At 32.9% G+C, this 17,837-nt stretch overlaps 2 protein-coding genes and 1 pseudogene across 6 annotated transcripts; 1 reads left to right on the top strand and 2 right to left on the bottom strand.

Annotated features, from left to right (window-relative positions):
- Positions 1-609: 609 nt before the first annotated feature.
- Positions 610-3,479, bottom strand: LOC107412743 (beta-D-xylosidase 1-like; annotated as a pseudogene).
- A 3,238-nt stretch (positions 3,480-6,717) lies between these two features.
- LOC107413163 (eukaryotic translation initiation factor 4E-2) lies at positions 6,718-9,893 on the top strand. The gene is made up of 5 exons (XM_016021042.4): positions 6,718-7,232; positions 8,637-8,802; positions 8,889-9,014; positions 9,501-9,566; positions 9,674-9,893. Exons 1-5 carry the CDS (start codon positions 6,904-6,906, stop codon positions 9,722-9,724), a joined length of 738 nt encoding a protein of 245 aa, XP_015876528.1. The 5' UTR covers positions 6,718-6,903; the 3' UTR covers positions 9,725-9,893.
- Positions 9,894-10,505: 612 nt separating this feature from the next.
- Positions 10,506-15,299, bottom strand: LOC107412751 (transcription factor GTE9). 5 transcript variants are annotated; one of them, XM_048473299.2, is made up of 11 exons: positions 15,042-15,299; positions 13,929-14,710; positions 13,497-13,560; positions 13,285-13,425; positions 13,118-13,173; positions 12,970-13,030; positions 12,801-12,887; positions 12,582-12,703; positions 12,387-12,453; positions 11,167-11,285; positions 10,506-11,079 (listed from the first exon to the last, which is right to left on the bottom strand). In XM_048473299.2, the coding sequence occupies exons 2-11, from the start codon at positions 14,604-14,606 to the stop codon at positions 10,843-10,845; spliced, it is 1,632 nt and encodes a 543-aa protein (XP_048329256.1). In that variant the 5' UTR covers positions 14,607-14,710; positions 15,042-15,299; the 3' UTR covers positions 10,506-10,842. The 5 variants fall into 5 exon arrangements, with proteins under 5 accessions (XP_048329256.1, XP_048329278.1, XP_048329267.1 ...); XM_048473321.2 differs by having other exon boundaries at positions 12,801-12,881; positions 13,929-14,629; XM_048473310.2 differs by having other exon boundaries at positions 13,929-14,617.
- Positions 15,300-17,837: the final 2,538 nt, after the last annotated feature.

The following is a 17,837-nucleotide window of genomic DNA, read 5'->3' as shown; positions in this document are numbered from 1 at the left end:
AGAAGCTTTAGTGAGGCTACGGAGCATATTGGCAAACGGAAGGAAAGCAAGTAGGTTCAAAAGGTCTTTGGTTTTTCAGAACTGTTTATCTGTCGTTTGAGTGCCAATGATTGATATGGATGTCAAAATTTGGGATAAACCATGTAGAACTGCTATTACACGTTTTCAAATCCTTTTTTTTTTTTTTTTTTTTTTTGTTGTTTTTTTTGGCTTCTAACTCCTATTGGGTATTTGGGTTTCAAATGCTGAAGAATTAGTACTTTTCATGATCTATTACTAATTTCTTTCAGTGATGCAGTTTTACTTTGTTATCATGTTAATTTGGTTCGTATCCTTGCTGATAATCGATGCACTTGATAATTATCACTTCTCATAGAAAGGTATATTGACCAGTCAAAATAATAAGTTAAGGATTTTCTCTTTGGACTCACCTTCATAATAACCACTTTCAGGATATATGATTTGTTGCCATATAATACAATCGACTTACAATTACAGTGCATCCCCTGCCCTTATTAGTTTACACATACAGTTGATATATTTCTCATTTAGCAAAAGGATGTGAATCAATGAGGGTAATAATAGTTGATTTTGACAATTCTCTAAGATTTAATATTGGATCCTAGAGTGGCTTGTAAAGTTGAGATATCCATCTGCTCCAATATGAATTTGATGTTCACCAAATGGGATTCTTCGAACCCCAGACCAGTCCACAACGCTAAGGTGTTTACACACATCAACATCTACCATGACCCTTTGCACAGACCCAGCAGGAACATGAACCTTGTCGAAACCCACCAATTGCTTGTCAACTGACCATTTTCCGGCCGGTGGGGTAGAGAGGAGAAGAATGGTGTGGGTACCATCCATAGTTTCATTGTTTTTGACATCGATATGGAGTGGCAATGACAGTGAGTTGCAGTTGGTGAGGGAAGGCCTCAAGGCATTGGTGATGCTTAGAACAGCTGAGTTGATTAATGAGGAGGAAATGGGCAGTGAAAGTTGAGATGGAGCTTGGACTAATATGGAGTCAAAACCGGTGAAGCCCAATCCATGGCCGAAAGGGAAGACAATAGGACCCTTACAAAATCTATAGGTTCTGCCAGGATAGCCTCTTTTTGGATTTGCTCGCATTTTCATATCTGTCATTGGTACTTTGGCTAGATAGCTCTCTGGGTACCATGTCATTGGAAGCTTTCCTCCTAAATGGACACAAACACATGGGACATATTAATTAGCTAGAATATAACAAGCAAAGAAAGTATTATATGTATATATACATTTGTATTACCTGGATTTGTATTACCAAAGAGAATATCAGCGATGGCAACTCCATCAACTTGACCAGGATATCTTGCCCAAAGAATTGCACCAATATGTTTATCTTTCTTAGCAAATGACACATCAATAGGATCACCAGACATCAAAACCAATATGGTTGGGCCCCTTGAAGCCCTGGACACTCTATATACAAGTTCTTCTTGGTCCCCTGCTAAGACCAACCCAATTCTGTCCCTGGACTCTGCCTCAATGGACTGGTCAAGCCCCATTACTAGTACTATGGCATCAACCAGTTGAGCTACAGCCTCCGCTACTTTGAATAGTTCATCGTCATTGCAAACAACATTGGTGCACCCTGGTTGGTGGATTATTCAACTGTACCTCTGAATCCCTTGTAAGGGTGAGATGTACCCACATGGAACTCCCAGTCCAGATAATTTTTTTTTTTTATGTCATTTTTCTTTTCTAAAATGAAAGAAAAAAGTGAGTATATAAACCTATCAGCATAGTTCCCTATCATGGTAACAGTGGCATTAGAATTGGGTCCAATAACAGCTATAGTTCTATGGCGGTTGGAGAGTGGAAGAGTCCCACCACGGTTTTTAAATAGAACAATTCCTTGATGGGTAGCTTTAAGAGTTAGCTGTTGATGGTCTGGAGTACACACGTCTTTAAGGCCTAAGTTGCTAAATGGTTGTGATGATGATTCACCATCGAACATTCCTAATCTCATCTAGACATTGATTGTATTGACCAGAGCACTATTCAAGTCATTCTCGCTTATCAATCCTCACTTTACAGCCTCCTCTGCATGGTTTGATAAAAATATTCCACAGTCCAAATCTAGACCTGAACGTGATCAAGTAGTATTCATTAACAAGTAAACCTGACTATCAACTACTAGTGCATTTTGTGTGTGTGTGTGTGTGTGTTTGTGGGGATCAATTAAATTCTAAAGGATCAAAATTTATTAGGAGAAAAAAAGTTAGGCAATGGAAAACCTGCTTTGATACTAACTACCACTGTTTCTTGTGGTGTCCTAGTATAGGTTTGATAGTTATATAGGACATCCACGGAATCACAATCTGAGACAATATACCTATTTGGTTCCAAAGCAAGCGAAGAGTACATAAGTTTAATGGGTTACAAACCGAGAAATACGAATATATATATATATATATATATATATCAAGGCCGTCAAATTGACATGGACCCATATCATAATAACTGTGATGCATCTGGTCGATAACTCTTACTCACCCATTGAGATGCCATTCACCTAGAATTATGTTCTTGAGGAGATCAAGATCAGCATAGGTGGGTTTTCCATTCACCTGATTAAATGAGCACAATACATTCGCTACTTTCCCTTCCTCCACACAACCTTTGAATGGTACATTATATGTTTCCTCCAAGTCCTACTTGCTAACCTAAGGAGATATAATTAAGGACAAAATGTACACCCCTATTAATCATCCACACTTTCAATCTTCGTCCTCCAAAATTATTTATTTTAATTTTAATTTTTAAAAGGTAATTTGTTATATAAATATATATATATATATATACACACACCCTGGCATTGAAATGGAAGCGATCAACGCCATTCCAATTTTCAAGATCGTAGGCAGTGTAATGTTTGCAACATGCAGCAACCTTGAGCTTATCTCTTGTTGCATTACCTTGGAGTCCCATGACATATCTAGTAGCATACTTAGCTAACAACATGGGATCTTCACCGGGAGTCTCTTGGCATCAACCCCAACGTAGGTCATGAAGTACGTTCACATTGGGGCTCCAGTATGTTAGACCAGCCGCTCCTCTATTGTACATAGCTCTTGTTTGATCGGACACCATCTATACACCTCCATATTAATCATATAAATTATTAATGTCTTTAGAAATCAACTAGTAATTAATTTAACCAATTAATAATGACAAGTATGTATCAAATATTTATATATATATATATATATATATATATGTATATATAAATTAATATTCCTCACCCGCCCAATTTGCTCCCACAATGACTCATTGAATGAAGCAGCAGTGGTGATGACTTGAGGGAAGCTAGTGGCTCCGAGGAAGTCCCCACCAAATTTAGCCCCATGTCCTACATTGGACACACCATGCAAAGCCTCAGACCACCACTCATAGCCTTCAATGCCGAGCCGTGGCATAGCTGAGGCATTACTCACCAGCAGCTTAATCTTTTCCTACAATGTCAACCGTCTGATCAAGTCCTTCACTTTTTCTTGTGTAGGAAGCGACACACTACAGAACTTCAAGCTTCTTGTGAGTGGGTTCTTTAGGTTGCATGCGAAGGGCTTTCGAGCTTCTCCAGTGTTTGTACGCAATGATAGACATACTAAGAAGAGAACAGGGAGAATAGAAAATGAGTTGCTGTTATAAGCCATGGCAATGATGTTTTCAATGGGGGTTTGTTTGTGTTTGAAAATTGTAGATGAAGGGTGTGTATACGCGTATATATAGGTTAATTTGGATATGGCGTTGATGGATAAGAAGAGGTTCATGGTTGCCAAACAGAAAAAGTTAATCTAGTTGGAAGACCTATTATTAGCCACAACCGTGTGCTAGTTATAAGAAGATTAGGATTAACATTTGACCAGAAAGGAAAAAAGAAGGATGTAGTTTGTTGGCCAAAGAGGCCATTACAATGGCAGCAAAGAATCCAAATACATAAATTTTGCCCCAAAAAAATAATAATAATATATAAATAAAATAAAATAAAATAAAATAAAATAAAAAAATAACTATTGTATTGCTTTAAGGGAAACCAAATAATTAACTAAAAAATGGTTATGGTGTCATATGTTGGATAATGTTATATACTTAAGTAACTTAACCAATTTAGCCAAGATATATAGTATCCGTGATATCTTAAGAATTATTAATACGTTAAGAAAGTAAACAACTTTTTATAAGATATTATGTAATTTCATTTTCTTTAAAGCAAACTTTGAAGTAGGAGTTTCCTAGTTGCTTTTACTTTTTTACCAATTACTTGTTGACGACGTTGCTACTTACCGCATTGCCTGCTTGTGCCTAGCCCTGCAATTTTTTTTGTTTCTTTTGTTTTTTCATTAAATTAATATATATATAGATACATATGTATATATATATATATATATATTTTTTATCTCTATAACTATGTAAAATTAATTATAATTATTTACTAATAATAAAAGGTTCGTAGTAGTAGCACTTTGTTCCTTTGAACTTTATAAGTTTTGTATTTTTCCTCGCAAAACACAAGTCTTTACACTGCCTTTATTATTATTATTATTATTATTATTTCATATGAATTTGGTAAAACTAACCATATGTAAATATATTCAGAAAACTGTTTTACTCTATTTAATTTTATTCTTGTACAATGTATACAGCTAATTCTTAAAAGAAAAATTATATTGAACAAAATTTTCTAATCAGAGTGATTTTATAAATAAATAATAGTTTAAAGGACAAAATATGAGATGGGGTTAACATAGCATGTTCACTGGATGTAAACAGAAGAGTTCCATATTATCCAAAAGGTCAATATAAAATAATAATAAATAAATAAATTATAAATAAAAAGTCAAATAATTATAATAATATCAGTATCCGTCCCAGTCAGTTTTTTGAGGCCTAGAGAGAGAGAGAGAGAGAGAGGAAAGCAAGGCAGTGTCCTGGCGTTCCTTTGTGTTGCAATAACGGAGGGGCAGAGACCGAGGCAGAGCCTTAAAAGAGGAAAGTAAATTAATTGTAGAGGCGAGAATTAAACTTTTTTTTCACAAAAGCCTTCCAATCCATCTCAAAAATCTGGTTCAGTCTCATTGCCATTTTATGAACGTACGTCATGGGAAGGAGGGTAATAGCGCATTTGCATTGGAAAAAAAAAAATCAGTCTCACATCCTCTACAAACTCACGAGTGCATCTGTATTTGTTTCCCTGCATCTTCGATTTTTTATCGTTCCCAAAGTAATCAGGTATGTTCATCAATACCACAGGATCAACTGGTTGGTTGAAAACCCTACCATCCTTGTCAACCATCAGCTTCCTAAAGAATTGCTGCACAATGCACTCTTAACCTCATGCTCCAACTTCTACCTTCTTTTGACTTCTTAAACACAAGTCAAGGTCCAACTTTTTCCTCCTAATAAAGTTCTGCTAAAATTACAAAATTTAACTTTATTATTATCATTAATTGACTTATAAAACGTTTGCTCTGCCCTTATATATAATTGGAAATAAATATTAAATTTATATACAGGTATATATATATATATATATCCACTTTGTATTATGAAAACAAATACCGCATATAAAATATAACTTAAAATGCAAAACCAATTTAAACATCAAATCTTGCAAATGAAAAAATAAATCCATGTGAACAAAAAGAGTCTCTACTATGTCAAATTTATAAGCAACTGCGTTCGACGTCCATTGCAACGCTAGCTGGGACAACAAATCGAGGAAGAGCTCGACTCTAAGCAATCATTTATAGGACGCAGGGTGGTCGTAGGTCTTTTGCAACGGCGAGGGAGAGACAGAGAACTGAGGAAGAGGAAACAGGCTTCCGGGAGGTTGGACATATGTACATTTTATCCTGCAAAAGATTCCACCTCCTCTTAAAAATCAGGTTCAGTAGGACTGCTCTATTTTATGAACGAGTCATGGGAAGGAGAGTTATAGCCCATGGCATTGGAAAATGTGAGAGCCTCACATCAGCTGCAAACTCTTCAGCGCAAGAGTAGATGTTGCGGTCCAAGTTGGATCTTATTGTTCCCAACTCCATGGGTTGAGTTATGATGGAGAAATAATCAGGTATGTTCAATGTATAGCACTGGATCAACTGGCTGGTTGAAAATACATCCATATTATTTATGTGACATCAGCATGTTAAGAATTGCTGAACACTGCTCCAACTTGTACCTTTGCCTTCCACTGTGTCTTAATGTTTTTTTGGCAATTTTAGCTTTCACATCTATTTCTTCGATGATGCAGATTAATTTAATATTGTATAAAATAATGATATTTATAAAATCGGAACCCTAAACAAATTTAATTATGTAGGGAAAGCAAAGTTATAATAATCTCAAAATAAAATAACTCACCTAAACCCAATTAAAAAACCAAAGCCAACTCTTCGCGACTACAAAAAAATGGGTGAAAAGCGAAGAGTGATGGGGGCTATTTATAACTTTTTAAGGGGCGGTTTCCTAACTTTAATCAATCACTTGTTGATCACGCCACCGCGCGGAGGCGGCTTGGGTCGGAAGATCCACATAGCCCATTCAAACATAAATGGGCCCTAGAAAACATGCAGACAGATAGAAATGGAGCCCAATATCAAGCCCATCAAACTAAAAAAAAAAAAAAACAATAAATAAAACAAAATGTAATACAATTGGGCGTTATATGTGACTGACCGTGTCCGTCTGTTGCAACGGCGAGAGAGAAAGAGAGAGAGAGAGAGAGAGAGAGGCAAGAAAGAGGAAAGAAACGCCCCGGAAAGAGCGAGAAAGCAGCAGAGGAAGTGACGGAAAAAGGAACAAACAGACATAAAAAAAAAAGCGAAATAATAAAAAAAGAAAAAAGGAAAGCTAGAAATGGTGGAAGAGGAAACGCCAAAATCATCAGCGTTCCTTGAGGACCAGACCAACAACAACAACAACAAAAACAGCACCGCCACAAACCCTAACCCTATGGCTCCTCGCGGCGGCGATGACGATGACGATGGGCCTGAGGAAGGAGAGATCGTCGGCGAGGATGATTCCGCGTCTTCGAAGCTTTCCAAAGGATTAGTCCATCAGACTCATCCCTTGGAAAACTCCTGGACCTTCTGGTTCGATAACTACTCTGCCAAGTCCAAGCAAGCTGATTGGGGTAGCACTATGCGCCTGATCTATACCTTTACCACTGTCGAGGAGTTCTGGAGGTTCTTTTCTTTTTCTTTCTTTCTTTTAATTGGCCGCAATCTTTGTTTGTTTGGTTGCTGAGAAAATCCGACGGAACACAAAAAAAAAAAAAAAAAAATTCCAGTTATCTTCTCCCCTATTTATTTGAAAGTACTGTTCAATTTTATTAATATTTGATTTTCTTTTCCATTTCTCTTCTGTTGAGAAAGATTTGAGAAAAAGGTCTCGGCACTGCGGTTCAGATTGATTTTAAAGATTGACACTGCACTGCGGTTCAGATTGATTTTCTTTCTCTTCAGTTAGGAAAAAATGCTATGTTATATTTTTAGTCGAACATCTCGTCCCTTAGAATTGGGCAGCCATGTAAAAGGTAAAAGCAACAAAATTTCAGTAATCGAAATGTTAGCAAAATCAACCATTTAAGCCCAGCCAAAATGACAAACGAGAAACTGTTCAATTCTCTAGCTACAAAACTCACAAAGCAATTTTTAATTCTTATTTCATGTGACTCTGAGTAAAAAACAACCTTTGTTAATAAAATTATTGGAAAAAAAAAAAGGTCTTATTTTACTTTTACTCTCTGAACTTGACTGAAGCATCTTTTTTTGTTGTTTCTTGTCTCTGTCTTGAAAATGGTTTTTGGTTCTTTTAGACAATATTATGAGGAATTGTGTGGTAACTCATTCAAAGATTTGGGCCATATGATAATTCATCATGCATTACATAATACACATTATTAAAGTTATTGTTTATTTTAAATGAAGTAACTTTATTCGACCTTCTAAAAGCAAAATAAAACAACTGGAATTTAATTCATTGAGTCCTCTGAAATGAGAGTAAGTTAGTGAGCTGGTTGGGGGAAGATATTTTTTACTTTCCCACACTTGGTTTTGTTATCTTAAATGTGGCAGTGGTTTGACTGCATCTTTATTTTCACGCACGAAAACTTGGTCTTGTCTACATATTTCAATTTATTCATCTTACTTCAGCTGAATAAGTAATTTGGAATTTGGTTCTGGTTAGATCGTGATATGTGCCCATGAATCTTTTGATATTTCAATAATTCTTCTGATATACATAGTCGGTGAAGCTCATTTATACAACATCAGGTTAAGGTCAACCTTAACGCATGTTCTTATGGGTCATGAGTTTGTTATATTTAGCATTGCTGCTTAGGGTTTTTATACTCTAACTTGCTTATTTATTCATGATGTTCAAGCTGTTAAGAAAACTATTCGACTAGTTTTTTCTCTTTAAACTCCCTTAATGGAACTATTCTTCATTGAATTGCATCTGTCCTAGTTCTGTGTTTGATTATTTATATGATATTTCACCTTCTTGAACTAAAAGTGCTTATATTCTCTCTGTTTGTTAAATTCATATGGCTAACATATTTTTTCCCCATCAAATCTGTTTTCATTCAGTGTTTACAATAATATACACCATCCAAGCAAATTGTCTATTGGAACAGACTTACATTGTTTCAAATATAATATTGAACCGAAATGGGAAGATCCTGTTTGTGCTAATGGAGGGAAATGGACTATAACCTATGGTAGAGGGAAATCAGATACATGTTGGTTGTATACGGTATGCTTTAATGTCTAATTTGGATTTATAGGAGAAATTAAATAGCGGCTGGTATGATCTCTGACTGTTTGTTCTAATTGTATTAGTTGCTGGCAATGATTGGAGAGCAGTTTGATCATGGAGATGAGATTTGCGGTGCAGTTGTCAATGTCAGAAATAGGCAAGATAAAATATCTATCTGGACCAAGAATGCATCAAATGAAGCCGCTCAGGTAATTTCTTTTTTTGAAAAAGATTTAACGGTTTTTTTTTTTTTTTTTTCTTGTGGGCCATGTTTTACCTGTTCCTGTAAGCTACATTACTCTAGGAATGTATGCTTCCTACTTTTGATCCAAATAAAATGGCTTACCAGATAAACTAGAATCATGCCTACCTTATAGTTGTGTGACCTTTGGGCAAAATGCCACAAAATAAGTTGCCATCCCATTTTGTTAGTAACCAAATTTGGTTTCTCAGTCTCAAGTAGACAGCACTGTTGGTGTAATTTGGCAACAGAGAAGCATTAGTGCAAGTAATAGGGATTGATATAGGATTCTTGTGTTAATTGGAAAGGTAAAACAGTACTTGTCACATATGCCAAACTGTAGTAGCGTATTTGGAGACTGAGCATACAAGTTTGTTTTGATTATTTTTAATATTTTGATCTGATACTTATCTCAAAACTTGTATAATGTCTTGTTTGCATTTTCTTCCTTCAGCTGAGCATTGGGAAACAATGGAAGGAGTTTCTCGATTACAGTGACACAATAGGTTTCATATTCCATGTGAGGATCTTAGTCTTGATATTATGTGCACCTGTATGGTTTCTTGATTGCAAGTTCATTTCATATTCTGTCATTCAAACAATTGACCCTTTTGTCCTTTCTTTCAGGATGATGCAAAGAAACTTGACCGAGCTGCCAAGAGTCGCTACACAACATGATCTGTATAGGTTTTTAGCTAGGGCTTTCCAAGACTGGCAAATTGTTTTCTTAATGTAACAGCATTTTATAGGAATGCTAGAAACTTGTTTTTTGCCTCTTTCTTATTATGTGACCTTACTACAAAAAATTTAGAATGGATCAGTATAATAAGACATATATATATATATATGTACTTTCTTGTCCCGAAGAAAAAGCCAGTTTTGGCCATTACGGAGGCTGTTCCCGTCGCTTTTAGTAGGAATGTTCAATGTGGTAGCCATATTGAATAACAAACCTATAATCATTAATTAATCTATATATTATAAATTGACAGAATAGTAATGCAGGATATGTTTGAATTATGAATCAGATTTAAATTTATTTGAACCATCTTGATAACCTTATGTACACTTATTCGGATTCAGTTATACTTAGTTATACCTAATTCTGAGGGGTGCATGCAGCATGCCTGTTTAGTTCATGAAGTACCAAAACATGAAGTCTCTGCCGTGCTATCCAACAGGGTTTCACATTTGAGTGTGGAAAAATTATATATTGATTCAATTACAAAGGATATATGGAAGTTCGAAAACGAACCAGCTCATACATGAACAACTTCAACAAATGAAAATGGAAAATATCTCATGGTAGAACATAGTTGCCTAAGTGTCTCCTCCATTCAGTACCCTGTTCATCTTCGCCTCATTCATTAAATTTAAATCGCCAACATAACAATAAAATATACACAGCAAAAATTAAAACAATACAAATTACAGATAAGGCAGAGAAATAAGCTAGAGATAAAACAGGAAGATCAGCAGTAATTCTCATTTATTTCTTTTCCTTCTTTTACAATATTTAAACTTGTATCATCAAGTTCCTCTACCAGACAAAACTTCATTTACACTCGGTCTCCCTCTCCTCCCATTACGATGATATTAACAGCTTACAATCGAAAGAAGAAGACATTCAATTTGAACAACTTAACAATAAAAACTAGTAAGGTAACTTCCGCTACCAACAAAATTTATATACAATCGCCTCTTTCCACCTCCCAGTTCAATATGATAAAAACAATCTGAGCTGCAAAAAGGAAGCTGCATAAATAGAACAACAAAGCAGTATATTGACTCCATAATCAAAATATTTCCCCCTCCTCCCCATCTCCATTCAGAATGGAATCCTCATCCTCATCTGCCAAATACTCATCCTTCATAAATAAACCCAGTTGCTCCAACGGGGACCTCAGGTTGGTTCGCCCAAATGATCGCATTACATCAACACTGTTGAGAATATGGAATAGGGAACACCCACTCAGCTTTTCAAGTTCTTTCTGTATTTCAAAGTTTTGCTCGATGACAACGCTTCTTTCCATCTGGATGGACATTAAAATAAACATTTTAGACCTTCAAATAAGTTCATATCCATAAAGGTACTTATATGCAATGAGAAAACTCTAAACCTTATCAATTGCAGCGCGGGCAGCTTCTCTTTCTTTTTCAAGTTGCTTCTTGAACTCAATTTCAGCCCTTTTTGAGGCTGCTTGAGCAGCTTCTAGTTCTGCTTCAATCCTTGCCTTCTCTGTAAGGTTGGAAATTACAAAAGCATTAATTAAGACAGCAGTTAATTGTACTTCACTTACATAGATATTATAAAGAGAGAGTGAGAACATAATAACTAAATTTCAAGACCATCACCAGGACAATGAATATAAGCAATAAACAAAGCACAGGACACAAAGCATTCTAAGTAATTTCAAATGGCAAAAACAAACAAGCTGTGAAGAAAATGCTGCTTTCCGAAATAGGAAATACAACAATATCATTCTTAAGAACCAATAACTATAGTCTATAAACCATTTTCCGGAAGCAAGATAATGCAGCTTATGGTACTCTGTGGTATCTGTATACTTTTTATCTTGCAAGATGAATGATTTCAAATCCCATCTTCTACTGATCTTATCTTTACCTATCAACAGGAAAAAATAAGAACACACCCCTAACCAGGAGATGCCTAAAAGCCACCTCACAGAAGAACAGACATTATGAATTACTAGTATGTGAATACATTTGGAATGCCAAAACGACAAGTCAATACTGAGTGTTAAAGAACTTGAGCCAAAACAAATGAAAGCGCAGTTCTTTTACACTCATCCCCAACAGTGTGAAATTTTTAAATCTATTTATTTCCAAGTTGGTACAAAAGAATAAGTACATACTCAAAATGTATAGGAAGCCCAGGTCTTACAAGGTCTAAAAATGGAATAATAAAGCATAAGAAAAAGAAATTATCATAAGAGGAATAAATATAAACCATTGGGACAGCTTAACATGTGCATGAATTGCTGGACACCTTTAATTTTTTATGATGAACAATATGAATGCTATATGCTAAACCCCTTTGCATCCAGAGTCTCGCTATAATAACATACATTAGTAAACACCTCAAAAGTTCCCCGGTCAATTGATTCAATCCTATTAAATGCCAAAGTTTATTTTACATATATCTTCCAACAAGCAGAATTTCTTAGATCTGAGTTACACTTTTTCCTCCACAATATTCCCAGAAGACCATCAGCAACCAAGAAAACAAAGGATGGAGAAAAGAGAAATAACCATGTTTTGCCGAAAGTATAATGCATTAATTTTTCAATACGGAAGCAAGTTATTAAGTAACAATCACCTTCACGCTGCCTTCTTTCCAATCTTTTCTTCTCCTGCTGTATCTTCACTGGATCAGTATTATCACCCTAGAAACAACCAAGAAATAACATCAGTAACAGTAAGCACCTACAAGCACTAAACCGCCAGAAAAAATTTTATTAAATTGAAATAAATACTCAAGTAAATCCAATTTATTCCCCAAAAGGAGTCTTACATGATCAAGTATTGTTTTCTGTTGCGCTTTCAATATTGTGTCTGCGAAGCGTCTCTTTAGCATTGCAGCTCGAAGGGCCTTTTCAGGTGACAGTTGAACATCAAAGAGAGAGGTATTCCACCCTAAAATAACAACCAATTACAAAGTCAATTGCTGCTAATGATTGAAGTTGAACCGCTAAAACCAAACTTTTGAGAAATTCAAAATAGGTACACTTACCTTCTCCTCCACAAGTAGCATCCGTGACAGGAGTAGTGAGTTGAGTAGTGGTGCATACATTTACATCATCCAAAGCACTCACTGCCCCTTCAGTACCATGCCAATACTCAGACCATCAAGAATAACTGGTAGTAATACTGAATTAATACAAATAGAAAAATCTCCTCACCATCAGAATCTTGATCCGACTTGCTCATGTGGGATTCTGCTGTACTTTTGGCTTGACAATCCTACAATTACATGAACTTTTCCAATCATGCATTGCAGATTACAAAAAATTCGAACCGTAACTCAGGTCATACTACAGACATACATACCAGTCTGACTATGTCAGCCCTGCAGAAATGATTATCCCTGCCTAATGATGATCGTTCTAAACACATATCCAAACCAGAAAAATAAAAACCAATTAGCATGTCAAGTACAAGATGGATGCAAAAACTGTTGTTCTGATAAAAAGTAAAAAAAAAAAAAATCAACTAACCACTTGAGGACACATTAGTTGAAAGATTAGAAGGGATGCATTGGCAGGCAGCGCCACATGTAATACATTTGTCGGCAGTTGGGCTTGATAGTCGCTTAGCATTAACAGAGCAAAAAGCATGACTACTGCCAGTACCAGTGCCTATATGACACACTGCAAATTAGCTCCATTAAAGAGACATAAAGAAGAAACAGAAATCTTCCACTCTATACCTTTTTTGACATTCCTCCCTAATGACTTTTGCTTGCAGTTTTTTGCGGTTTTTGAATGTTCAACCTATCATCAAAATATATACCATTCAGGTAACATGTAACCCAAAAAAATAAAAATAAAAATCTCAGTGACAAAATAAATTAGTAATCTTTAACATAAGATACAAATACAAATCTTATTTCATATATAAATTAAAACAGAAGCAATCAGTAACACAATCATGTGTTAGCTGACAGCAGGATAACTGTCTTAGTTACATACTAAATGTTTTTATACTAAGTTAATACATATTTACAAAAGTACAAACAAATCAAATAATAGTAAGTTAATACATATTTAAAAAAGTACAGACAAATCAAATAATACTAAGTTAATACATACTTACAAAAGTACAAACAAATCAAATAACAAGTATCATGACCATCACTTACGTCATCATCACTTGCATTGAAAGAACACCTTCTTATCTTCTGCTCAGATGGGATAGACCTCTTAGGCACTGAACTACTACGAAAGAGAAATGCATTCCGATCATTCTGATTCTTACCAATAAATTCCTCTGCTGAACCACTAGAAGATTTTCTTGGTCTAACTGTCGAGCATTCGTGATTACTCTTTTCCTCAAAAACCTTCCATCTCATCTCAAAAATCTGGTTTAGATTCAATGCCATTTGATGAACTACATTGGAAGGAGGGTTATAGAGCATGGCATTGGAAAAGGTAAGTCGGACATCATCTGCAAACTCATCAGCGCGAGAGTACATATTTTTCTCCAGCTTGGATTTTACTGTTCCCAAGTCCATGGGTGACGATATGACAGAGAAATAATCAGGAATATTCAGTTTTACAGGATCAACTGGTTGATTGAAAACCCAAGCAGCATCATGAGACATGAGCTTTTTAAGAATTGCTGAACACTGCATAGTCATACTACGGTCCAACTTCTGCCTTTTCTGTTTATGGCCTTCTATCATATCAGTGGCCCCACGCTTGATGCTAGCAGTCTTCACCTGATGCTCGAAGTGTGTCCCATGATCAGCTTCTGTTCTTTTTTTGGGAAGCTTAACCTTCAGCCTTCTAATTGGAACTATGGATTCGGTGGTCATCATATTTTCAAGTTCTGAGGCAACTACTGATCCAGATTAAGCAAAACAGCTCGTAAAGAGCTCTAAAAATTCCCAAAGATTAAGAAAGGAAAATCTATTGATAAAGACTGTAAAAATTAAACCCCCACCCATTAACACCCCCCCCCCCCCCCCAAAAAAAAAAAAAAAAAAAAGGTAACTTCACTTAATTAAAATCAAGCCAAACGAAAACAAATTAATAGCAAATTCGACAGTTAATAATCAACGCAATATGATAATCTCAAACCCAAATTACGAAAACAACCGCGTATAATCGAGGAAACCACAATTACGATGATTAAACTCAAACTATACATCAAAAAAAGAATGAATTTTTTAAAAAGGAAAAATTGAAGAAAACCCAATTAAAGAAAAAGAAAAAGAGAAGGAAAAAAGAAAAAAGCAAAGGGTTCAACTTACCGACGAAATCGAATTCAGAAAGCGAAGAACTTTTCGCAGCGAGAATTTCCGAAAAGGCCAAGGCAGCGAAAGAATGAGCCTGCGAATGAGAGAGAGAGAGGGCTTAGAGGCCCCCCTCGAGAAAACCAATAGCAGGGAATCGGAGCGAGAGAGAGAGAGAGTGTTAGGGTTTAGAAAGTGTGAGAGAAGGGAGAAAGAGAGTGAGCAGTACCAGCAGGGTTTTTCTCTTTTTTATTTTTTATTTATCGAACGCGTTTTAACATTGAAGTGGCTGGTTGGTTTCCTTATCCTACTTGGCTTTTACTTGGTGCGCACGTTTTCCCGTAATGCTGCCCGCCTTGTGTTTACCGCCGTAATTTTTTTCCAATTATTTTTAAATAATAAATTAAATGAAGGCTACGTTTGGATTGCCTATTTTACGCCCGTGATAATAATCAATTGCCCATGTGATCGTTTGATAATATATATATATATATATTAGCATTTATTCCTGTAATATATGTGTAACTAGATATATTTTAATAATTATTATTTATATTTAAAATTTTACTATTAATAAATATATTTAGATTTTTTTTTAATTTATATTATAAAAGTTTATTAATAACTATAAATTTAATATTTATATATAATATTATTTAATTATATAATTCAAATTTAAAAATATTTACCTATTTAATTTTTTTCATTTATGAAACTTTACTATTCAATTTTTTTTACATGTGAAATTTAAATTCAAATTCAAATGCATTTATATAATTTAATTTATATTCAATATTTTCCATCTATAGAATTCAAATTCAAATTTATTTTTTGATTTCTTGAAAATTATTAATTTTCATATATTAAATACTAATAATGTAATTTATTTATTTATTTTATTATTATTATTATTATTATTATTAATTATTATATAAAAAACATTTTTACTTTATAAGATAAATTATTTATGGAATTCAAATTATAAAATATTTACCTATTTAATTTTTTCTATCTATAAAATTTAAATTTAAATTTAAATGTATTTATATAATTTAATTCAAATTTAAATATATTTATATAATATTTTTCATCTATTGAATTCAAATGTATTTGTTTAATTTTTTACAAATAATTAATTTTTCTATCTTAAATCCTTATAATATAATTTAATTATATTTATTATTGTTATTGTTATTATTATTATAACTTAATTAGTAATAATTTAGATTTAAAAAGAGGTGTATATATATACCATATATATTCTTTTTATTGTAAAATAAAATGATTATCTTTTATTATATAATAAAATAAGGAGATTAATTTTATTATTAATTATTGTATATAAAATCTTTTTATTTTGTAATAAAATAAACATAATGAACTAATAAAAATATATATAATAAAATATTTTCTCTAATATTTTCTTATAAGTATATAAAATATATGTATCCATAAATTTGGATACACTCATAAATGAAGAGAATGTTTTGATGTCATAATAATTAAAGATTAAATTTCAATATCGTTAGTAGTTACTTTATTTTAATTTTCTTATTTTATAATTTAATTCTATTTATTAATAAGGAGACCAATATCATTATTAGTGATTGTATTTTAATTTTATTATTTTATAATATAATTCCATTTATTAATATACATATATGAATATGTATAAGCATATGGAAATATTAGAAAATATATATTTAGTAACAATATGAAAATCATTTATTATATTTATTTTTTTACCAAATAAAGAGACCAATCTTATTACTAATTTATTTATGTTTACATATATATCTAAAAATATCAAATAAGGAGATCAGTCTCATAATTGAAATCTATTTAAGTCATTTATAGCCAAATATATTTGACTTATTTGGTAAATAAACTAAAATCAAATATTTTATTTATTTTAATTTTATTTATTATTTATTACCGTATGTAGTTATTGGATGCAATAAATGTTGCAATTCAGTTATTATAATAATGTACAATTTTTAAATGATATAATATAATATAATAATAATAATTATATAAATTATAAGGATAATAGCTGCATTCTTGGGTAATTATCTCCATGATTTTCCCCATTAGTTCTAATATACTTGATTAAAATATAATCTTCCTAAACCGTCCATCTAATATAAAAATAAAAATATATATTAATTGGTAATAAAATAAGATCAGATAATTTGTTTTGAAAATAAATCTTATTTTGTTATGTTTAACAATTATTATTTATGATATTATATTTTTGTAACCAAATAAAAAGATATCTTTATTAATTTTCATATAACTATATTTGTATATGTAAAAATATTTAAAATATATTTAATTAAGGAAACTATATATATACATGCAAATATATTTTATGTATTTGACTTATTTGGTGAATAAAATAAAATTAAATATTTTATTTATTTGAAATTTATTTCAAAATTATTATTATATGTCATATGATACATATTTAGTTATAACCATAAAAAGGTAAAATAACAAATAAATGAATAATAAATAAAATAAAATAAAAATATGCTTTTGGAGGGAATAGGAAATTTGAAAAAACGGTATGCTGATACATGGCGTATAAGGTTATTCTTTTATATGTGATATATGTATCAATTATTTGATAGTTATGGAAAGTTATATCAAAAATTAGTTTTATATATATTTGGTTATATTCATATATAGTAAGATAATAAATACAAAAAATAATAATAGATAATACGAAGAAAAAAAATGATGCTTTTGGAGGAAATTTGGATAAAGGATATGTTGACACGTGTCGCATACGATTATTTTTTTATATATTAT

This window comes from Ziziphus jujuba, chromosome 1, assembly GCF_031755915.1.
Source record: "Ziziphus jujuba cultivar Dongzao chromosome 1, ASM3175591v1".
Lineage (NCBI taxonomy): Eukaryota > Viridiplantae > Streptophyta > Magnoliopsida > Rosales > Rhamnaceae > Ziziphus > Ziziphus jujuba.
Note: the sequence above shows the minus strand (reverse complement) of the source record. Positions and strands in the feature narration are given on the sequence as shown.

Bases quoted from the DNA above. Each gene is read 5' to 3' on its own strand.
- LOC107412751 (XM_048473299.2), bottom strand. From the start codon at position 14,606: ATGATGACCACCGAATCCATAGTTCCAATTAGAAGGCTGAAGGTTAAG. The intron at 13,426-13,496 runs GTATAGAGTGGA...TGTGTCATATAG, and splicing joins AGGGAGGAATGTCAAAAAAG to GCACTGGTACTGGCAGTAGT. The intron at 13,031-13,117 runs GTATGTATGTCT...ATGTAATTGTAG, and splicing joins GGGCTGACATAGTCAGACTG to GATTGTCAAGCCAAAAGTAC.
- LOC107413163 (XM_016021042.4), top strand. From the start codon at position 6,904: ATGGTGGAAGAGGAAACGCCAAAATCATCAGCGTTCCTTGAGGACCAG. The intron at 7,233-8,636 runs GTTCTTTTCTTT...GTTTTCATTCAG, and splicing joins ACTGTCGAGGAGTTCTGGAG to TGTTTACAATAATATACACC. The intron at 9,567-9,673 runs GTGAGGATCTTA...CCTTTCTTTCAG, and splicing joins CAATAGGTTTCATATTCCAT to GATGATGCAAAGAAACTTGA.